Source organism: Anthonomus grandis, chromosome 15, assembly GCF_022605725.1.
Source record: "Anthonomus grandis grandis chromosome 15, icAntGran1.3, whole genome shotgun sequence".
Classification (NCBI taxonomy): Eukaryota; Metazoa; Arthropoda; class Insecta; order Coleoptera; family Curculionidae; genus Anthonomus; species Anthonomus grandis.
This window is the reverse complement of record NC_065560.1, coordinates 20,748,836-20,773,244: the sequence shown is the minus strand read 5'-3', so window position 1 is coordinate 20,773,244 and position 24,409 is coordinate 20,748,836. Positions and strand designations below refer to the sequence as shown.

The 24,409-nt window shown below is 36.7% G+C and overlaps 1 protein-coding gene across 1 annotated transcript in view; it reads right to left on the bottom strand.

Moving 5' to 3' along the window:
• Positions 1-9,992: 9,992 nt before the first annotated feature.
• The window catches only part of LOC126745319 (odorant receptor 30a-like), a 76,979-nt gene continuing 62,562 nt past the window's right edge, over positions 9,993-24,409 (bottom strand). Inside the window, exons 7-8 of the mRNA XM_050453089.1 lie at positions 22,905-23,060; positions 9,993-10,187 (exon numbers count right to left, since the gene is read on the bottom strand). Of these exons, the coding sequence (XP_050309046.1) occupies positions 10,131-10,187; positions 22,905-23,060 (213 nt within the window). The 3' untranslated portion in view covers positions 9,993-10,130. The remainder of the gene's footprint in view (positions 10,188-22,904; positions 23,061-24,409) is intronic.

Below are 24,409 nucleotides of genomic sequence, written 5' to 3'. Positions count from 1 at the left end.
CATTGTTATCGTATCTCTTTTTCTGCTTTTTTTTCATCTCAACAGTACCCGTGGCTTCAAAAAGTTTAATTAGTCGTTTCGCAGAAGATATTGTTACTTCGAACTTGGACTGGAATTGATGGACTTACTCTCAAAATGTTTTCAAATCTGCCCGAATGTACATTATGTCATCTTATTACTCTAATTAATCAGTCTTTTCAAAAAGGTGTTTTTTCTAACTGCCTTAAGATGGCGATAATAATTCCACTACATAAAGGAGGAGACAAAGATCAGTCTTCCAACTATCGCCCTATCGCTCTTCTTCCCACACTTTCAAAAATTATTGAACGATTGGTTAAAAAAAGACTTCTATCATTTTTGCTAAAATATAAAATACTTACTTCCCATCAATTTGGATTTTTAAATAACAAATGCACACATGATATTATGTTTTCTCTTTTTAATAATGTATACTCTAGCTTAAAAAACCAACACCCTACAGCAACAATTTTCTGTGATTTTTCTTAAGCCTTTGATTGTGTTAATCATGACATCTTATTAAAAAGTTGCAATATTACGGGTTCAGAGGAGCGCCTTTTGAATGGTTTAAGTCGTATCTCAATAACAGAAGTCAAGCTGTGAGAATTGATTTGACTCTGTCTTCTTGCAAGCCAATACAAAGTGGAGTGCCTTAAGGTTCCGTACTTGGCCCTATTTTGTTTCTTATCTTCATCACCGACATTGCTAATCTAAATATTAACGGTAAAGTCTGTCTATTTGCTGATGATACTTGTTTTACCTGGAGTAATCCGGATATTTCTACACATTGCCAGCATTTCTTCAAACAATTTCAAATATTTACTCTTCCATCTTTATTCATATTTGAGTCCGTTTGTCTAATACGCAAGCATCTGATAGGCCTTCCCACAGTTATCCACTTAGAAACACGGAACATGATTTATACCTGCCTACCCCACATTCAGAGTTGGTCAAAAGTTCCATATTATATAATGCAAAAAAAAGGCACAATCATCTGCCATTGGAAATTAAATCCATCACATCTTTTTTTGCATTTCGTAAAGCATTCTTACTGGAGACAGCTTTTTACACAGTTAACGATTTTTTTTTGTAATCATTGATTTGAAATTTCGCACTAGCTGATTATGTATTTTTACTATCTGTACATGTTTAGGTATACTGCTTTGTGTAGCTATTTAAGGATTTTTTATAATTTTTTACTTTTTTAAACATTTTGTACATTTTTTTTTAGCATATATAGATTTTTTAATGATTTTTTTTGACATTGTATACATTAAATTGTATATTTTATAATAATATTTTTGACTACTTACAATTTTTAAATTGTATTAATCTGTATATATTGTAGATATTCTATTCTATTCTATTTATTTATTTGTTTTTTTTTTCAAATTTTGTTTTGTTTTTCTTTTCTTTAATTATGTTTCGTTTGTATTTTTGTGTCTTTTTTGTTTTACAGCTTTGTCCACAAATTGTAACAATTTCTTGACAATAAAGCATTGATTGCTTGATTCGACTTGCGGATATTTTTCACGAAAAAGATTCAAAACATACTTTAACGACATACTATTTCCACTACCATATGATTGCACAATGAAAATTTTCTGCTCCAAATTTAACGTTTTTCTCTAAATTCTGATAATATTATTAATAACTTTTATAAACTTTACAAAAAGATAATGACATAAGTACGTTTTTTGTGCATAACTTTGACAGTGACAATGTTTTAGCCGCCACATTTAGTTGAAAATGTTTACATTTTAAAAAGTTCGACAAAAACTCGTAAATGCTCGTAAGGCAAAAAAATAATCCAAGTTATACCCTCGGTATTAAATTATTTATTAATTCGGTATTCGAAGATAATTTTTTTATATCTTGCCTAGAAATACTACTTTACCTACTCATAAAATTTTAAAAATGCTCCTATCAAGGCATGTTTGATTTTTAAAAAATAAAAATATGTTAAATTTTATTTTTTAGCCAAGCAGGGCTAGATGCCAAACGGTCAAATTTCAATTACAACATTTTTTATCATTTTTACGTATACATTCGCTCATCCTGGGCACACTGTATACAGGAACAGAATACACAGTTCGACATATTAAACCTAAAATCCAGTTATCCGGCAGATCCAGACATACGACAGTGGAAAGAGGAAGAAATGCGGAAACACACAATGCCTTTAGTTATAGCACTGACGATGGTCGACGGGTTTCATGAGGACTAGCATCGGAGGCTCTTGCCGGTTTTGCAAATTATATTTCATCGAGATTTATCTTTTTTGATTCTGGGTCACATTGGAATGCTTCAGGAATGCTTCAGGTGCGTCGGAAGATGAGTTTTTTCTTAACATATTTTTGGCCTCTGGGTTAAAAGTTAGAATGCTTTCTTTACCCCCCGTTCAATGAGCCGTATATTCTGCTAAAGCAGGTCATGATTTAATGCAGCATTGCATGTCACTGCGGTGAGTTTGGCTCTTACATGTCTGGTCTCGGCACGTCGAGAAGATCCCGCGGCAGCTGGTGTCTTACCCCTGTGTGAGCCCGTATAGTGTGAGAGTGTGTGATTGTCCTGTGTTACCGCCCTTAGGAGGTATTGTCTGTTCAGTTTTGTGATATGGTCTTCCAGTACTTCTGTGTCTAAGTCCCTGTATAGAGTGATATTTCTGACGAACCAAGGTGCTCCCGTTATGATGCGGAAAGCCCTGTTTTCGACAACCGTCTAAGTCGTCTGAAGTGTGTGTTGTTCATGTCTGCCCAGAAGGCACAGGCATATGTGATGATTGGTCTCACATACACCTTGTAAGTCCTAAGCCTAGTTCTGACTAAGAGTCTGTTGTATGCGTGGAGTAGTGGCTAGAGTTGGTGAAGTTGTCCTTTGATACTTGGTTTGTTTAGCCCAAAGGAGAAACACGTCTATGCACTTCAGTCTCTCGCGTCGAGCCCTATTTCGGCTCTTCATAAACATGATCGCTTGAGTCTTCCGTAGATTAACCTGTAGTCTCCACTGGTGCGCGTAACTCGGTTCAAACCAATTTATTTCCAACCCGTGTGAGTTATATCTACCATCCAACCACAAAAAAAAATTACTAAGTCCAGACAAGCAAATTTTGTTTTAAAAGATTCAGAGATTTGGTAGACAGTGGAGAAGGTAGTGGGAGAAATTGTAATAAAAGCGCCACTTGATTTAAATATTTTACATCAAACCCTGATATATTATGATGGTAATATAAGCCCCCCTTAATCAAGAAAATGATGACCTATATTTATGCTTGTACCTAGATCCTAAAAGCTGAAAATAATTTGGGAATAATTCAAATAACAATTCATATTTTTACAAACTCTAGGTCAAGTCACATTACTCTAAATAAAACTTTTAAATAGTAAGGTTCGAATTTGAAAGCCTGTTAATGGTATGTTGGTGTAATAAAACCTGTTACCAACAACCAACATTATGACTAAATATGTTACTTGTAGCAAATAGCCGATCCCTTACAAGGTGATCCAGGCTCAATGTCAAAATCAATTATGTCGATGCTCGACTCAAATGAAAACCCCCAGGTTAATATTAATAGACTTAGCAAGAACCCCTTAACGTTTTTGTTTTACATAAAAGAAAATAAACCCATAAAATTCAAATCAATAAATCAACCTCCAACCCTAAATCAAACCGTTCAATAAGAAAAAAATTAAATAAAATGTGCAAAAACTTGCGTGTCCTCTAAACTCTTGTGTATTTTGGCTAAGGTAGCTTAACTCGACAGCTCTGGAACCAGTCAGCTACTACCAGAGTAACGACCACATAGGCAAGTCGATTTCAGGCAAGTTCCAATCCAAAATCGCAGAGCCACAGTACAATGCTCAGTCCAGGCTGTGTTGAGGCTCACTTAAGCTGGTTTCCAACAGTGTTGGGATGACCAGAAGAAACCAGAGAATAGGAAGAGACCAGAGAATAAGGGAGAGAATGAGAAAAAGGAGAGGCCTCTAAAATAGAGGACAAAAAAAATCAGTAAAATAAACAATCAATTCTATGGCAATTACCAACATGTTGCTACATACCTAAGGTGGTGAGCGAGGCCTAGAGTCTCGTTTTGTGGTGAGAAAATTTCAAAATCCCATAAATGGTGTGGGAGCAGCCGACCAAATCCAAAAATATCAGGTCAATCCGAAATCCTCTCGGCTACAACTTCCCACTAGACGTTCATCAAATTAAACCCCAAAACTTGGGAGGAATATTTTTCCACTCAACCGAATTACCAGCAAGATGAACTTAAATTTTCCTTTTTTTTTTTAAACCACAAAATGTGGATTGTTCTTTCTGATAACAAGGAACTGTCAACTGACCAGACAGTGACAGGTGACACTGGCAGTAAACTTGTCACTCTCTCTCTTCGACACGATCTGACCCTGCCTCTTGGTGCAAACTACGCGGAGCCTCACTCTATTAAAATAGAAATTCCGCAATACCACAGCAAAATGATACTGCTCGGATACTAAAACATGGAAAACTAACAAAATTTTCCCAACGGGGCTACGAAATTCCAATTTTCCTCTTACGTCGCTCTGCCTGATTTATGACGCTCTGTCATCCGCCAAATGGAAACCAAACTTTAATGGGAAACAGCAACGCTGCCAAACCTCCACAACAACAAGTGTGTCAATAGTCATTACTGTCAATCGGCTAGTAGGGTTAGAAACCAGATATCAAGGAACGTTTATTTACTAAAACCTAACTTGAAGAATTGAAGGGAAATATAGCAAGCAAAACTGGGGAGGCCAATTTCAAGTCAATTAGGATACCTTGCCCAATATGATTTTGCTATAGAAGAAAGTATTTGTAAGTTTTCCTACACTAACGGATCACCATCTTAAAGATCTTATTTACTCCACTCATAGCGCAATCTGTGGCACAACAGCACCCTCTAGAAGTCCCTCCATACCCCAGACATATACCGGCCTCATAGAAACTCTTGACAAATAAATCAAAAGTCAGAAAGTTCCCAACACCAGGTACATGAATAGGGACTAAGGAAACATAATACAACTAACTCCACAGAGGTGTGCTGACAGGGTAGGGTACGTAAATACATTCCTAAAAATAATTAAACCCCAAAAGCCTTAAAAAAAATAAATTGCATTGCTATCAAACCCCAAATTCCATTTATAAAACTGTAAATCACACAACCCTTTCAAGCCGATACCAAAACCCATAAACTTTTGCCCGAATTTATATGAAATCCCATGTTACATGCTTACGGCAAAATCTGCATGTAACAGTCTCTACTGGTCGATCCAAGACCTTAACTGGTCGGGGTGGTGTTAGAGACGCGGTCGCAGCTGAGTCCTCCGCGTAGCTGACGCCGTGATTGCCGGATGATGTTAAACAGGAGTGGTGAACCTTGTGGAACTCCTGCTAGTAATTGTTGGGGAGTGAATAGATGGTTGTCTGCAAAAACGCGGAACGTCCTGCATTGCAAGAAGGAGTGAACCATTCTTATCTAATACATGAAAAAGGTCGCAAGTTGGAGCTTGCGTATCAGTCCATGATGCCACATCTTGTGAAAAGCTTTGGAGATGTCGAAGAAGACTGCACCTGTATGGCATGCATGCTTCGCTCATTTTAAGGTATTATAAACGAGCCTTGGTATTTGATGTACCGTTGAATGCTTCCTCTGGAATCCAAACCGTCCGGGAGGGAGAACCCGAAGCCTTTCAGTAATGTAGGTCCCTAAGGACTAGTCTCTCCACGACTTTCACCATGGCTGATAATAAACTGATTGGCCTGTAACTTTTCGGGTCCGTTGCCGATTCTCCCTCTTTGCGAATTAGGATGATGTTGACGGATTTCCACTGGGATGGCAAGTGGCTGCGAACGAAGATCGGGTTGGAGATTCCAGCGAGTTCATCGAGCAGTTAAACAGGTGGATTCTTAAGTGCCAGTTGCGGATGAGATCGCGCCTCGGTGCTTTTCTGTTGACCGTGGCTTTGATAACCTCCCTGACATAGTCAGGCATAATGTGTGGCATAGGCTGCGTTTCTCGTTGCAAGATCCTTACGTTCTCTAGGAAGAAATCGTTGTTGAGCTCTTTTCCAGCTCTGCGTTAATGGAGGGAGGATAAGTGATAAGGAGAACTGGTTGGGTGTTCTCCCCAAAGAATTCCCTGAAACTAGGCCACATAGTGTAATATTTAAGTTTATTTGGCTGTTGTTAGTTGCCATTACCGATTTCCAGAAAACCGGCAGGTAGTCAGAAATGAGGCTATGGCACACCTGAGCCTGGGTACTCTCTGGGGAGTTTTTTGTAAGAAAGAGGTCTAGGATTTCTTAACTGCCTGAACTAGACTAGTATGTTGGCTCTTTAGGAACAAAGGAATAGCTTCTGCCATGCTCATTAGATTAACCCTACGTTGGTTGGTAAATCTACACCTTCCGTGTGTTTTTGTTGCTTAGGGGATACGTACAAGGAGCCCATGTGAAGCTCGCCCTGTAGCATCTGGATACTGGCGAACGTCCCCTCCAGGTCCTCATCTGGGCAGGGGATGTGGTGATGGGGAATAGTGTCTCTAAGAGCAAAAACAGCCCTTCTTTGTCTCATTGAGCAATAGCCTGTTGGCATAGAACCACTCTTTGGTGGTGGACTGTGCAGACCTGGAACCCCTAAGAGAGTCCGCAAGTGTGTCAGCTGCAAAGGAGACCGTGTTGTCACTGGTGAAGAGTGTGTATGTAGCGTTTGATTCAAGATTCAATGCTTGCAAGATCGTTAATATAAATAAGAAATAGTATGGGTTTAAGGACAAAGCCCTGAGGAATACCAATGATAACAACACTCTCCCCCGACAACACCCTCACAGATTGTAGTCTGTTCCTGAGGTATGAACTTGACACGCTGCGGACAGAAATGTACCTCTGTAGTTTTTTCAGGAGTATCCCATGGTCAAAACAATCAAATGCCTTACTCAAGTCGCAAAACACAACAGTGCTGAATTGCATTCCATGAAAGGATTTCCCAAATGCGGGAGACCAGGTCAAGAATGCCAAGAGTTGTGGTCCTGTTCTTTCTGAAACCAAACTGTGATCCAGAGAAATAGTTGTTATTTTCAAAGAAATTTGTAATTTGCAAAGCCATGGCATTTTCTACTATTTTAGAGATGCTTGGGAGCAATGCAACCAGCTTATAGTTCTAGTTTTCAGGATCGTCAATTTCTTCTTTTTTAATTATGGGTGTTATAATGGCCTTTTTAGAACTGCTGGAAATGCATTCTCTTTGAAACATTGATTTATCAGGTGTGTAAGATGGCTTATAATAATATTTTTTATCACCTTAATAATGCCAACATTCAAGCCATATACATCACAACTTTTTTTGTTTTTTAAGCTGTCTATGATATCCGGGTCTGGTTGAATGACGCCTCAGAAAAGGAAAAACACTATGAGGGATTTACATTGATGTTATTTAGAAAATCCGTGTTTAAGTGAGGCATGTCCTTTATTAAGTTGTGAGCAATCCGAGAAAAATAATTATTAAACTCATCTGGAGTGATGTTATGAGCTCGAGGTGGAACTTTAGGTATTCTTTGTTGCCTATTTATCATACCCCACAAGGTTCTTGGAGGATTTCTTGAGGTCAGAATTACTCTGTCGTTAGAATTAATTTTTGCCTTTCTTATTTTATTTTTATAAAGCTTTTTAAAATCATTGAGTATTTGTAAGTTGTTGTCAATTTTGTGTTGTATGTAGCAGAATTTATAGAATGTAGAAAGAATTCTTAAAAACATGATTTAAGAATGCCCTCAAACTTACTGAATTTAAAATCTATACAGGTGTCAATATCAGAAACAAACCCCGATTCTACCCAGACAGCCCAGTATAAAATAGATGTTTACCTTTTTCAGTTATGGATCGAATAAGCCTTGGTTACTCCCTGCAACTTATAGTTTTCTTTTGAAACTTAAACCCAATAATCTGCTCCCTATGATCCGAAAATCCAACATCAATCACATCAATGGACCGGAGTGATACTCCAGGATCCAAAAAAACACTGTCAATGCAGTTAATGCCTCTAGTTGACCAAATTAGAGCTTCTAAAAACATCCTGGAGCTTATGGGCAGAAGTATTTTCAATCATAAAGTCAACATTGAAATCCCCAGCAACAAGGATTTGCTTGAGTGGGTTAGGTGTCCCCAGTATTCCCTTCATGGACCCGAAGAAGGTGTCAAAATGGCCAGAGGAGCTGTGATATATAGCTACAACAATCAGGTTAAAATCTTTGAGACATACACAACAATATTCATTACAAATGTCAATTAAAAATGAGTCATCACATACAACATCAATACTAATAGAATTTTTTTGGTAGAGCAGTACCTCCTTCGTGATTCAGAGATCTAGCTGAAAAACAAGCCAGTTGGTAGCCTTCAATGGAGGCTGTTTGGGTTTCCTCCTCTGCTAGCTAGTGTTCAGTGATACAAAGGACGTCTACATTTCTGTCTATAATGCATGCCTCTAAGATACCTATCTTGCTTCTGAGTGATTGTATGTTTATGTGAAAAATAATCAGATGTAAATTTTTTTGAATTTTTAAAGATACCCAGACTGAGGAATTCACTTTGAAAATGGAATCCCATTGTTCAGTCGGCGTTGAAGATTCCAAAAAATGTTAAATCTTACTCCCTCAGGCCACAACTCAGTGTTCATGATTTGCTTGGTTTTTGTGAGCATTTTTTCGCATGTGCATCCCATTATGTTATTGTTGTCTAAAAACTTTATAACATTCTTTGCTTCAGTTTTTTGGACCAGATTTTGTTAATAGTTTCTCGACTGGTTTTAGATTTTTTCCTAATAACTGTCGTCCATTCGTCCTTATTGTCATTGCCTGTTTGAGTAGGAATAAAAACATTGTTATTGTTTACACTTGCAGAGTCATTTGCTGGGTTGTCATTATTTCCATCGGCATTCTTTTCCGGATCAGGGTTGTTGGTTGCCTTCGGAATGTCCAGAACTCTGGATGTGTTCTAAGTTTTGAGATCGTTGTTGTCGACAGCGATATCGATATTTGAAGCAATCGTATCCGGTTGTGGTTTTTTGCCCATTCCTACTGCTTCATCGATTACGGCAGCAACTACGAACACGTCAGCGTCTTTGGAGACACTACAAGAAAGTACCGCACTTTACACATATAATAAAACTCAAAAACTTTTTTATGCAACATTTAAAAGTCGATTTTTCAGGAGCGTCATCGGTCGGGTGTTTACTAGACGACGCCATGTTGTTATCATATGGAAATATCTATCAACTTAAATTAAGAAACTGAATTTCTTAGCGATGTTTCAAAAAACAACTTTTTTTACGTTGTTTTCTTATTTTTATTCAACCATAACAACTTTGTGACATTGGTTAGTTTTGCACCCAACAGACAATGGGCATAAATCGATGTTTTGATCCGCCGTTAAATATACTAAGTATTTATACTTTATAGTAGAAAAAATAAAAACTCGCTATTGTTGTTTTATATTAATAAACACAGTACGCATATTGCTTCTACAACTGCTGAACTTCAACTAACTGTTAGCTGCTAATTGCTTTCTTCTTCGACAATGTAAAACTGTTATTTTACCTTATCCTTTTCCATCGTAATGGCTTATAGGTCTATTAATTTTTTAACGTCATTGGGCAGCAGATTAAACGCCTTTTAAAATGATGTATCACACTATAGGATAGCCATTTGACATACCAAAGTTTAAGATTGTTAAAATAGCCATTACCACCATATATTTTTACTTACAATTTGTTTGTAAGCCAACCAATTTAATTTTTATTGTTATGGATAGACAACTTTATGCTGCTTACTTATTTAAAGTTTTTAAAAATGATTCCTGTATCACTAATGTTTTTTTTTTATAAATTTTTTAGTTATGTGGTATAAGAAATGCAGCTATATAACTTATACTGATTATATTGGACTTTAGAAGCACCTACTATTTCTATTATGAACAGTCGTTAATACAGACAAATTTAATTATAGTGATAGCAGTATTTTTTTGGTAAATATCTATTTACTAATATTTTTTAAATATTGTGCCGGTGTATGCATTTTTTTTGTAAGTGTAAGTATCTTATTTTTCTTGGCTGCTGTAGATGAACATAAAATATGTGTAGCTTGCTTGGAGAATCTAAAATAAAAGTTTTTTATTAATCGAGTAACTGAACTTATAATTATATATACAGTGCGAGTCGAGTGTAACTGTAACAAATTCAATCTATTAATATATAGTTGATTCACAATTAAAGGAACTTCGTCATTTAAAATTCAGATATTTTTTTTTTTCGGACACATCGATTAGCATTTGCGCGTTTTCTGAAATAAAAAAAATTCTATAAAAGGTTTCTCAAGTATAAACTATGGCGTCATCACATCACATTAATTTTTTTAATACAACACCCTCTATGATATGACGTTTTACAACTTTATATGCCTAAAGTCAATGGTTTGTCAAATATGACATAATAGACCAACGCAACATATAAAATTAAAACATAAAAATTTATTTTAGATTTATTGCAAATGTTAAAACAATGTTGTCCATTTGATTCAATACGTCCTTTGTAATGAAAATTTTAGTTACAGGATGTCTCGAGTAGAAACTATAACGCCAGCATTAATGTTTTATGTGATTTGTTAGCAAATACGTATTATTACTAGTTTATTATTAGTATTATTATTTTCGAGTAGTTTCCAATTTTAGCACCTACCTGATAATGCTTTGTCATGCATTTGTGAGTATAATTGTCATATTATTAGTTGTCATTACATGCATAATTTTATAATAAAATGCATTTATCTAAGAAAGAACGAACTGAAATACTTATCCCTGCTTTAGTTGTTTTATTCCCTGATGCACAAGAGGCTGACATACTTAGCAACGACATATGGTTTCAACAAGACGGGGCACCTCATCACTTCGCCAACGCCGTTCGACAATTTCTTTATGCAACAGATAATTTGTATGAAAAGGACCGATTAAGTGGCCAGCGAGGTTACCGGATATAATCCCACTTGATTTTTCTTATGAGATATTTGAACTCCAAATCTTATGTGCATATACCAAATAATGTAGATTTAAAGCAAATAGTTCGACAAGCAACTACACTAATCGATCCGCAAGTGATTGAAAATGCGCAATTGGAAATTATTTACCGACTTAACTTCACCTGAGGCACTGCAGGGAAAGGTGACCCCCAAATTTACGTAGAATGCGCATACTGTTAGTTGATGATCGGCCACTTGCAGCGCAACATCAGCTCCTAAGACGGAGGTGACCCGCATCCATCAGAGGGAGTTCATATGTCTCCCCTTCCACGCTTCCGTGTTGACTGCGGCCGGTCCCTAGAGAGGTTCGCCCCTAGCGGAAGCGATGTAACAACTGGGGTCTTAAGGCACTTTCCCCAGGTGTATGGAGCTGCCCCATTATCTTTAAAAAATCCCGGGCTATGTAGTAATGCCAAGAAGGAAGTCACCCGGGCTGGGCCCTAAGACCAGTCGGAGAAAGAACCGGCAAACGCCCTCGGAAGGACAAAGAAATACGACCGGAAAGGATAAACAAGCAGTTAAAACCAGCAGGTCAACCGAAAGATGGCTCTACCAAGGTAGACGACCCAGGTCGGCTATCCAGGACGGCCCGCAACGGGAACATCCGGCAGCTAAAATTCCGCTGTATCAAGCACGGACTTAAAGGTGGTGATCAGGTGGAGCGCCGGAGATGTCTCTTCGCTTTAGGAACTCCGGTAGAAGAGAGGCGGGGTTTTTCCTGGTAACAGCCGAGGACGAACAGTCAAGAGATTGGCTGTTAAATGGTTGCCGCCCCCTGGTAAGGTGAGATCAGAAGTTCCCTGGTCCGTGGAGGTAGCCTTCGTCCTCCAGAGCCAGAAAAAACAGAGACCTAAGAGACCGTAGAATTCCTTCACGGTCAAAATATTATACAAGGCCTTAACGTCAGGAGGTGGCAGTACCTTAAGACGCAAGGAGAACCGGAAGGCTGGACTATGAGCTTGCGGATTAGCCGGTCCGATATGTGAAGCTAAAACAGGCTACGTGGCAACTCTTCTACGAGGTTCACAGGTAGAAGGGAACCGACTCGGTCAGTTGCGGCGCCGCCAAGTTCTAGAGGGTCTGGCCGGCCCAAACAAGAATAGGAGCTTAGACTCCCCCGCTCCACTAAGATCTTGAAATGGAGCAGATACGGGTAAGTTTAGTTAATTTAAAACACAGCCATGCCTCTACCGCTGAACTGGTTAGTGTCGTGGTTGGCAAGAAAAGAGAGCTTGTACTAATCCAGGAACCTTGAACCCAGGTTACTGCAGGTTACAACGCTGACCCAGATCGGCTCCAAGAACGTCACAGCCGTCGTCCCCGAATACTGCGTCGGTAAGAGTAACCACACGTTAATTGTTGCAAGTTTATATCCTCCGTATCACGTTACACAACTACTCCCTACGGAGGCATTAGTTTCTTTAGTTAGGGGAATTAGGAGGTTAGGCCTTCCGGCAATTATCGAGCGCGATGCAAACGCGAGTTAAATTCAGATATCGACGAACGGACTTTTAAAAAACATTTATTGATACAAAAGGGCCTTAAAACTAGGTGAACAGAAATATGAACAGCAACGGTATTAGCCGAGGCTTTGACACAATATTAATGGTAACGATAAATTACAAGCGATTTCTTAAATATAAAAATAGTCCTAAGCTAAGCATTTTTTAATGTAATATAAACAATTAATTGTGGTTTGAGGATATGTCTCCTCCACCCTTAGTTCTGTCAACGTCCTCGTTGACAAGTATCTGCAGGATTCTCAAAGGGATGGCCTTCTTTCTTCCTTGTTTTTGCCAATGGTAGATGATCAATGCTAAGCAGCATAAAAGGATGATTGATATTGTCGTAAGAACATAATTGTGCATTGGAACATGTTGTGCTAGGTCATGGAAATGTATTGGTTTGATGATATCTTCTTGGTTGCAGTCTTGGAGTATAATCTTCTGAAACCGAAAGCAATCTTCATAAACTGTTTCAGGGCTTTTTGTACAAAATAGGAGTGCATTCCTATAAGTTAAGGTATGTACCTTAAAATTGTTTAGAACAGTGGCATACTGACAATTTTTGGGTAAAATACATCCATTGGCAATTGGTCCAGAGCAGATCCATTGTGAGTTGACTTCTTCGCATTGGCTATACCATAGTTCGTTGCAATAGTATTTACTAGGACTTATAATTAATTTTGATTCATTATTTGGCACAGGATAAACTAATTCTAAATTACATACATTTTGTTCAAATATGGGTATCTTAATTGCTAGAATTGCCATTTCATTTCAAATTAAAAGGCCGGTTTTACAGATTAAGGTTAATTCCGATAAATGCCTAATTGGCCATAGTGCATTTTTAGGATAGTGAACTTTCAAGTAATGCCATATTTCATTGATTTATTTTAATGTTAAAATTTCGAGATCTAAAGTTTCTAGGTGTCCAAAAGATAAAATACGTAATATTTTTTCTAAAAATTGATTTAAGTTGGTAATCTGAATATATTGACTTTGCAGATTTAACATTAAATTAGACTGGATATTTGATTTAGAAATTTCATTACGTATGTTTTTCGAGTTCTCGTTAATCGTGTGAATATTATTTTTAAATTCTTGCATTATATTTCCTGCGATTGAACTAAGGTCGTTGATTTTGTGCATAGACTCAAGCTGATTAAATTTCAATATTTGCAAATTCTGGGTAATAACCTCTAGGTCATTGTTATCTAAGTTTCCTGTAATGAACTTGATACCACTTCCTAGGTAGTTTATTAAACCTCGTTTTTTTCGATTTTGCATAATATTTAAGTTATTTTCGTCAAATACATTTAACTTTGCGAAAGTGTCATATGTATCATTTAATGCTTTAGAAGTCAAATAAAATTGTGATTTAATTAAAATACTATTTTGATTATTTACAGAGGGTTGCATAATTAATAAATTGGTAAATAAATGGGATAACGAATACTTAAGGCTACTTATATTAAAGGGTATATATGTAGTATGATATTGACTTATTACTAAAGAGGGAGCAACTTCTTCTATATAATATCCATTATTGTGGAGTTTGTGCACCTGAAGTGCTTGGCAAGGGCTCGTTTGATTGAGTAGGGCCAGGATCAGGGTCGGGATCAGGTGGCTGAAAAGGTATAGATTTTTTTCTAAGTCTTTTGATTTTTCTAAGATGAGTAGATATTGGTTTTTTCTTAGCGGTACCTGTTATTTTATTTTTATCTATTCGAGATACTTTTAGGGGTACGTACTGTGGGTTCATTTTATTTCTAAGGGTAGTTTTCTTATATACCGTATCATCTGGGAGTATTTTTGGAGGTTTTTCTGTGTTTTTATTTTGTTTTTGAGTATTTGTAGCTTGCTTGTTGTAAGCTGCTTTATAAATTTGTTCGTGGAATGGTAGTAACTCCTTTTTTCGTCTGTCATTATATTGCTCAAATAAGGTTAGGTCGTTATCGATGTTCAATTCGTTTACGTAAGGGCCATATAATATGGAAAAGGGCGAATGACCTGTTGTCGAGTGAATACTTTGATTGTAGATTAAGACTGCGGAAGTCATGAGATTTTGAGGGGTTTCATCGGGATTTTGCATTTTCAGAATTCTTAGTTTTTCTAAAAGTGTGGAATGCAATCTTTCTACAGGACTGTTGGAGGAAGAGTTTCCTGGAGTAGTGTAATGAACTTCTATACAGAAAAGTTGACAGAATTCTTTGAATAAATTATTTTGAAATTCCTTACCCTGGTCTGTGACGATTTTTAAGGGGGTGTTATGATGTGAAAAGTAATGACGTAGTTTGCTTAAAATAGTAAGGGCGTTTTTATCAGTTATAAAATAGGCTTGGGCATATTTTGAGAATGAATCTATTATTGTTAGAAACTGACAATTTAAAAACTGGAAAATGTCTAAGTGAAGTGTCTTAAATGGTTTTTCAGAGAGCAAGGGTCCTTCGTAAGCGATTTTGTAAGGGTGTCTTTCATATTTATTTTGAAGGCATATTTCACATGAATTAATAAAATTAGTTATCAAATCTCGTAGTTTAGGCCAATAATATTTTTGTTTAATATGGTTATACGTTTCTGTTATACCGTTATGGTTACTTTTGTGATAATTGGCTAAAATTTCTTTTTGTTGAGTCTGGTCAGTCACGTCAAGGACGTAAGTGCTGGCAGAAACGAGTTTTACGGTTGTATTTAGATTAGAAAATACTTGTCTTCGAAACTCGAGTTTTAATTCGTCATTTTTAATAAATATAGTAAAGGTAATATCTGGTTTAATTATGTCCTTGATAATTTTTAAAATGTGTTGTTCCTGATTTTCTTTTGAAATTTTTACAAAATGGTGGTTTTTATTAAAAGGTTTAGTGTAGGTGTGTTTAAATTCATCGCCGTAGTCGATGACAATACGATTTGATGCATAATTGAGAGGTAATTCTGATATTGGGATATTTTTTCCTTCTGTATCATTATTGGAGTGTGCAGTGACGTCAGAATCGTCGTTGTTTGCGACAGGGTTAACAAGGTTTGAAATGTTTTGGGCTGAAGCGTCTTCTTTGTATCTTTCATTAAAGACAAAGTCGGCTAAGTCAAAATCGGATAAGTTGGCAACTGTATTGTCAACATTTGGGACATTAGACTGTGAATCGGCATCATTTGTTTCAAGAGTGTTAAGATTAATGCGGGAGAGAGCATCTGCTACTAGATTCTCTTTTCCTTTTTTATAGTGAATTTCGAAATTGTATTCCTCTAGTTTTATTTTCCAACGAATTAATCGGGAGTTGGGTTCTCTGATTTTTGAAAGCCAAACTAGGGGATTATGGTCGGTTTCAATTAGGAATTTTTGGCCATATAAGTATGGACGAAAATGTTTAGTCGAGTCCACTATTGCGAGAAGTTCTTTCTCTATGGTTGAGTAGTTTTTTTCTGCCGAATTTAGGGTTCTGGAAAAGAACGCAATTGGGTGGTCATTTTGCGATAGCACACTGCCTATGGCTATGTTGGAGGCGTCGGTGGTGAGCTTAAAGGGTTTTGTGAAATCAGGGTATTGCAAGATAGGAGAATTGAATATGAGTTCTTTGCATTTTGAAAAGGCATTTTTATACTCTAAATTTTCTATATCAATTTGAGTATTTTTCCGTAGACATCTCGTTAAAGGAAAGGTAATTTTGGAGAAATTTTTGATAAGTCGGCGATAGTAGCCTACAAGCCCTAAAAAGGCTTTAATTTCTTTCTGATTTCTTGGTATCGGGTAACGTTGGATTACTTCAATTTTTAAAGGATTGGGTTTTATTCCCTTGGAGGTAATGATGTGTCCTAGGAAAGCTACCTCTTTACTTAAGAATTCTGACTTATCAGGCTGTATTTTGAGAATAACTTCCCTTACTTTTTTAAATATCTGACGTATATGATCTATGTGTTCAGATAGGGATTTAGAAAAAATAACTATGTCATCCATGTAGACAAAACAAAATTTGTATAAGTAATCACGGAAAACTTCATCCATCATACGTTGGAACGTAGCGGGTGCATTTTTGAGACCGAAGGGCATTCTGAGGTATTCATAGTGACCATTGTTGACAGTAAAGGCCGTTTTTTCAATAGAATCGGAATCCATTTCTATTTGATGAAATCCTTGGGCGAGATCTAGGGTCGTGAAGTACGTGCATTTTCCGAGATTATCTAAAATTTCATCTATTCGGGGAAGAGGCCATTTTTCTTCTATTGTCTCATTGTTAAGGGATGTATAGTTAATCACCATCCTATGTTTCTGGATGCCTGAAGCATCGGGTCCACACGGGTGCGGAATACGGAGATATTGAAGGACGAATTATTTTGTTCTCTAGTAATTTCTGAATTTGGGATTGTATCTCAATATTCATTAGAGGGGGATGTCGAAAGGATTTTACATAAATAGGTCTGTCTGTTTTAGTTCAAATTTTATGTTTGGTTTGACTGGTAAAACTGAGGTCACATTCTTCGTGATACATTATGTCTTTGTATTCATGACATAAAGGTAAAATTTTTGATTTTTCGAGAGGGGTTAAGTGATCGAAACGTAAGATGTTTTCAGGGTTGAATTTTTCTAAAATTGGGTATGATGGGTCTAGTATATCAAATTGATCTTGGGGGATGACTTTCATCCTTTGATGAAAATTTACGTGGACGGTAGGCGTGGGGTTGGGAATAGTACAAAAGCCATTTTCAACTTTTACTAAACTGTCAGGTATAATATGATTTTTTATGTCAAATGACGGCAAAATAGCGACACCATTTTCGAAATTTACTGGTATTTTTAAAAAGGTATTGTTAAAGTTGTGTATCGGATGCAAGAGGGGTTTATTGTAAGCCAAAGAGAAGGGTATTATTATATTTTCCAACTTAAGGGTTTTGCTTTCATAATCTAGCAAGGCTTTTAAGTTTTTAAGATCTTTTGATCCTATTAAGGCATAGAAATCGTTATGCCAATTCAGTACTCTCATTTTAAATTCGTTTTTTATGCCTAGTTCATCTAGCAAGGAAATTTTTAAAATTTTTGGTTTCTTTATAAGTGTTCTTGCATGCGGTTACTTCGAAAGGTTCGATAAATATTTTGTCGGAATATTTGTTTGCAATTTTAGGAGATATGATAGAGTCGGAGGCACCGGAGTCAATTAAAATTGTCAAGTGCTTTTGTGGTAAATAAAAGTATGGGAGCTCAATTTGTTGTGCTACGTTATTTAAGTTGATGGTAGATCTGGGCCTGTTTTCGGAAAATTTGCGAAATTATCAATTTCGAAATTTTGTTCGGAAGTGGGGTAGTGATTTTGGTCATTAGGATTCGTTAAGGTGGGATCGAAAGAGGTTTCTTCATATTGAAGGTTTGGCTCGTAATATTCAGAATAATGTTGGGGTGAGTAATCGGTATAATGTTCAGACTGGTTATCTTCGACATAAGGCACATCGGGATAAGAGTTAGCGTTGGTCTCAATGTTAGTTAACTCTTGGGACACAAAATTTCGGGGGCCTGATGATTGGAAAAAGTTTGGTTGTCGAAAAGGCATTCTTTGTTGATACTGCCTAGAGGGTCCAGTTATGGAGATTGACATTGGAGTAGGGGGGTCTAATTTAGGTTTATTATGATTTTGGGGAGCGAAGACGTTTCTTGGTTTTCCAAAAACTTGAGCATTTGTCGGTTAATGTCTTTGAACTGGTCTAGGTCGTATTTGTATGGGTTGACTGGGAAATTGTTGCTGGGGGAATGTCATGGGGGGTTGATTCTGGGGTAGTAATCTTACGGGACTTTAAAAGCTATTTTGTTTTACATAGGAATTATGGTTATTATTATTAGTAAATTGGTTATTATGAACATTAGACAGATTTGAAAAATTTACCTGTGATTCAATCATATTATAGTTAATTACATGCGTATATGCATCATCAAGTGTATTAGGGCGTTATAACATTAACATCGTTTTTAATGTCTGAGGCGAATTGGCTGTCAGAATTAAAACCGAAGTTTTTTCTATTTGATTAATTAAAATTAATTTCGCATTTACATCTGAGACTTCGCAATGTAATTTAGAAAAAATTCTTTGTACAAAGGATTTGAGTCTATCCACAAATTGTAATATGCTTTCATTTTTATTAATCTTAAAGTATTGTAGTTGTTGGTGTAAAATTTGATAAGTGATAGGATCACCGAACTTTAGCCTTAGGGCCTCTTTAATTGAAGGCCATGAATCTAAATCTGGTCTAGAAAGTAAAAAGTCTCGAGCATTGTCAATTAACTTTGACTTAATGGCTGCTAAAACAAGTTTATTTTGATCAATACCATCAATTGTAAAATATAATTGGTAAAATTCATCTATGGATATTATAAAACTTTCCAAATGGTTTTGAATTCCAGAGAAGGTTGGTAAGAGAGAAGTGTGGAATCTTATGTTTTCCATTTTAATATTTAAATTAGGTTTAGATAAATTGGAATCTAAAGTTAAGTTATCTAATAGGTTACTTATGCTATCTAAATTATTTTGATCGGAAATATTTTGACTATTTAAATTAGAAATATTTGAATTTTCGTTTTCAACTACTAATCCCAAAGATGCCCTATTTCGTATTAATATGTTTTTTAATTTTTGCGACGGATATGGACTAGACATTAAATAATGGCAATTCAAACAAAAACTTACAGTACAATCAAGGGATGACCCATAGAGCTTGCACAGTAGAGGTTCACAACCAAAGGAGTCCCTATAAAGGCGTGGCTTGAATCGTTCTGGTCCAGATGAGATGTTTGGGAAGGCAGCACTTGGATCAGCTAGGTCCCTGACAACACGGTAGGCGGCTTAGCAGTTTCTCGGCTTGGTCTTCTCCAAAAGGGTTGCGGTACTTGGGGTTGGTCGATGTCTTCAGATTCTTGATGGATAGTGCACTAAGATTTGACAATCACTTTTACACAACGGTAAACCGATAAAGGGTAAAATTGCACTATTCTGTTCGCAGCGCCAGTTAAATTCAGATATCGACGAACGGACTTTTAAAAAACATTTATTGATACAAAAGGGCCTTAAAACTAGGTGAACAGAAATATGAACAGCAACGGTATTAGCCGAGGCTTTGACACAATATTAATGCTAACGATAAATTACAAGCGATTTCTTAAATATAAAAATAGTCCTAAGCTAAGCATTTTATAATGTAATATAAACAATTAATTGTGGTTTGAGGATATGTCTCGCGCATAATACGGTATGGGGTAGTAGCAACGAAAATGCGTGAGGTGTTGCGCTTCTCGAATATCTTATGTCGGAAAACTTCGATGTCGCGAACAAGGGCGCGGAACCTACTTTTGTGAATTGCAGCCGAAGGGAGGTGATTGACATTGCAATGGTGAGACGCAACTTTGCAGACAAGATAGATAACTGGAGAGTATCGAATGACATAACCACGTCAGATAACAAAATGAATTCGAATTAGAGTCCAACGAGGTGATCGCATCGCTTAGAAGAAATCCAAGGACCACGGACTGGGCTACCAACAAAGAAGGCCTGGCAGAAGTGTCTAAGATCTCAGACATACCGATACAAGGGCAAGTGAATTGGGTCAACTACTCAACCAAAGCTTTGAGGCGGCATGTCCACTTAGAAAAGAAGGTGCCTGCAAGGTACCATGATGGAACGAGACCCTCGATAAACTCAAAAGAGAGTACTAAAAAGGGCGAACCACCGAGCACTTCGGGGAGGATCTCAAGAGGCTTGTTATTATTATAAATTAGTGAAAAAGCACTTTAAGACAGAGGTGAGAAGAAACAAAAGAGCTACCTGGCAAAGGTTCTGTAGTGAACTAAAAATGATGTCCAAGTGCTACAAAAATAGGCTCTCCAAAGGTAGGAGACAGTTGGACAAGCACAAAAGAGGAGACCCTTAGACATCTTCTTGAGACTCACTTGGATGAAGGAGAGCGCCACATATCAGCATCGACCCGGGGTAGCAGGGCATGCATCTATTACTGAACTGGTAGAGAAGGAAATACAAATTCTGCTGCCCCTTAATGCAAAGCAGGAAACATTTGTGTGGTTAGGAGGTTCGTTTTAGGTTGAAATAGCAAGCAGGAAAGAATTGTCTAACATAGAGGCTGGACCTCGACAGGATTTACAAATATATAATACACAGACAGTTCAAAAATGGCCCACACAGGGCTGTCAGAAGCTAAAGTGTATGATAGCGATACCGATCGAGGACAAGCTTTCTCGCTTGGAAGACATTCGTCAGTCATTCAAGCCGAAGTGTTCGCGGAATTAATTCTCGAGGTGGTCACCAGGGAAGAAGTCAAAGAGGCCCGGTGACTGAAATAATCATTTACTCTGACAGGCAGGCTGCTTTGAAAGCCATCCAAGCACCCAGAACCAGCGCCAAACTGGTCCAAAAGTGCAGGAATGCGCTGGACACATTGACTAGGAGAAAGACGGTTTGAGTGTGTTGGGTTCCCGGACACAGCAGAGTGCAGGGCGATGAGCGTGCCGACAATTTCGCGAGGCTCGAATCGACTCTCCACCGATTAGCCTCGAACCTTACCTTGGACTAAGTAAAAGACACATTTCCCATATATTAGACAACTAAGCATGAAAAAAGACCAGGAAAAAATGGAATAGGAACAGCGGTTGTCGACAGGTCAACAAACTTGTATCAAATGCAACTAAAGCTAGGACAGCGTGGCTGCTGTCGCCGGCACACAGGGATTATAGCAGACCTAAGTCCTAACAAGTCACTGCAGACTCAACCAACATCTGCATATCTTAGAGAACCTTAAATGGGAAGGACTACTCTCTTTCATTAGAAGGACGGGTCGCCTACTTAAAGAGACTCAAGAGGGTGGTCAGCGGTGATGACGGGTTTTAGGGGTTGGCGGAAAGGGACATTTAGGCCTTTTCGCCGGACACTGTCCCCTAGTTACTATTACTATCCATTTACTAAAGTCCATTTACTATTAAAGTAAATGGACAACAAATTGAACATCAGTTGCAATAAATAATGTATAATTAAAAAAAAAAATTACTGTCGTATGTTTCATTACATCAAATATAAATTCATCAATTCATTACATCATGTATATTTAACAAACCTCTGACTTTAGGATATGGTTTGCTATACAAAAATTATTTAGATTATATCGTAGAATTATAAAATGTCATGATATACAGGGTGTTTTATTTAAAAACAATAATGTTGATGCCATAGCTTCTATTTGAGGTATCCTGCATAGAAAATTTTTATTGCAAAAAACGCGCAAGTGATAATGCTAATCGACGTGTCGGAAAAATAAAAGAAGAAAAAACACCTGAATTTAAAATGAATTTATTTATTTCATTGTGAATGCACTATATAAGGCATATACAGTAATGTAAGAGAGATATAAAACTTCAACAGGCAAAATTAAAGTGGGCAGTGCAGTTCGGCAAGGGCACATTATTTCGCCTAAACTTTTCACAGCTGTTCACGAATACGCAATGGAATGATTGACTGACAGATCTTAGTGTCGTAAATGATATCGTTCTCATCATAGATAATATGAGAAATGCAAAACTGATACTCGAAGAAATAAAACAACCTTATCAAAAGTCAATGATAAATCTAGTATTTCCCCGGTACATCAGAATAAGCTACTTCGAGATAAAAGAGTTGCAAATGTACAAATATCTGGGGCATGAAATTAGAAATAAGAAGGAACAATCAAACTCGTTAGAATATAGTTACGGGCAAGAGTTACAGCGTAAAATAGATTCGGGTTGAACGGCTTTTGTCAAATTGCGAGAGGTATTTTAGAGTAAAGTACTGTCTGAAGAGAAAAGTGTATGAATAATTCATGTTACCGGTAATAATATATGGAGGAGAAGCTCTGACATTAGCAAAAAAGTTAGCCAAAAAGCTAAGAGTAGGCCAAAGAGCTATGGAGAAGGCCATGCTTGAAATCACTAAAAAATATAGAATACCCAATAATACCATCAGACAAAGAACTAAAGTCAAAGACGTAGTTGACCACATAACTAGAATGAAATGGAGATAGGCAGGTCATATGACGAGAATATCTAACGATTTAGAGAAGGTCTATGTCCAGCAGAAGACAAAGACGTCTACAAGATAATCGTATATGTTAACTAAGTAACTCTATATGTTATTCAATTCTTACATTCTACAGTATCTCTCAAATTTCATATATGACTTGATCGACTTTGAATGAAAACTGGAAATTTAAAATTTGTATTTTTAAGACTCGCACTGTACACTTAAACTAATAATTTAAAACTAAAAAATTAATATACTTACAGAAAGAAGAGTAGACAATGTCATAAATCCAAAGGGGCCAATCTTTAACACTAACGGTTTTTTACATCTTAACATGAATATTTGGAACATATATTTAGTGTGGGGCGATAGGTCATACCAGTTACTTTTAAAAGCAGAATATGCCAAGTCTTCCGACTACAAATGAAGAGAAATATCAATTGAACATAAAGATTGGTTATAATAGCTTTTTTTAAGGTAAAACGTCACAGAGTAAAGTTTAATTCAAAAAAAAAAAGTTCAAAACATTTTATTCTTCTAAAGTCGAGTCAAGTTGCCGGTTTTTTAATTAACAATTAATAAAGCAACAGTAATACACTTATAATAAAAAGAGCTAAAACGATAATTACTATTTACAGGAACCATAAATTAAATTCCGCCATATTCAAACAACAATTTTCAATTAGGTATTTTCTTAATCCCTCTTAAATTTTAATTGCAGTTGCTACCAATGGATAACCTATGGTAAAGCTTGCAGCCATTATACAAAACTATATCATGTTGATAGATAGTAGTGTTACGCGAACAGGAAGAAGTAAAAACCAACTTCGTAATTTGTTGCAATCTAATATATTGTTAGAATTAAATTTTATGTTCCTAAAAAACAATACACCCAATTTCAGAAGATACTTGTATACAGGGTTACTGGTAATTCGATACATTCCTTTAGAGATTTAATGAATATTAAAAAACGCTCTTTAAAAATTCGACTCAGTATTTACTTTAATAATTTTTGGCAATAAGACAATAAATTGATTTTTATTTTTATTGTTAAAAATGTTGTGTACAGATAGCCAACAGCAATAGCTGTAGAAAGTAGTTTAATTACGAATTTTAAATGTATTTTTTTTCGTTGGTTCCATTGGTTTCTATGACCACGTTTATTAACGCAGAATACGCAAATATTATCTTTATCTATGGATATTGAAACGACAATGGGAAGCTATCCTTATCATATGGAAAGCCATCCTTCCAGTCATTATACGCCTGTTCAAGAATTGGAAGAAGGGGGCCCGGCAAGAAAAGTAAACATCTGCAGATTTATGATAAATTTTGATGCCGACAAATAGAACTTTTTTAACAAAAAAAGCGGAAAAAAAGGGGAATCAGGCAAGGAGATACTATGTTTTCAAAACTGTTTACTGCAGTCTTAGAACATTCATTTAAAACTATGGAATGGGTGTGAACAAAGATGGTGAAAAACTAAACCATCTTTGCTTTGCAGATAACATAGTACTTATAGCCGACGATTTGAAAGACGCTAAAGAAATGCTGAAACATCTACAACACGCTACACGGGTCGTTGGTTTAAAAATAAACTATAACAAGACCAAAATAATGATAAACTTGGTACCTAGTGTTTCAATCAGACTGGAAAACACCAAAATTGAGATCGTGGATAAGTACGTTTACCTCGGACACGAAACAAGATTTGGCAGAGATAACCAGACCATCGAACTGCTGAGAAGGATATCACTGGGTTGGGC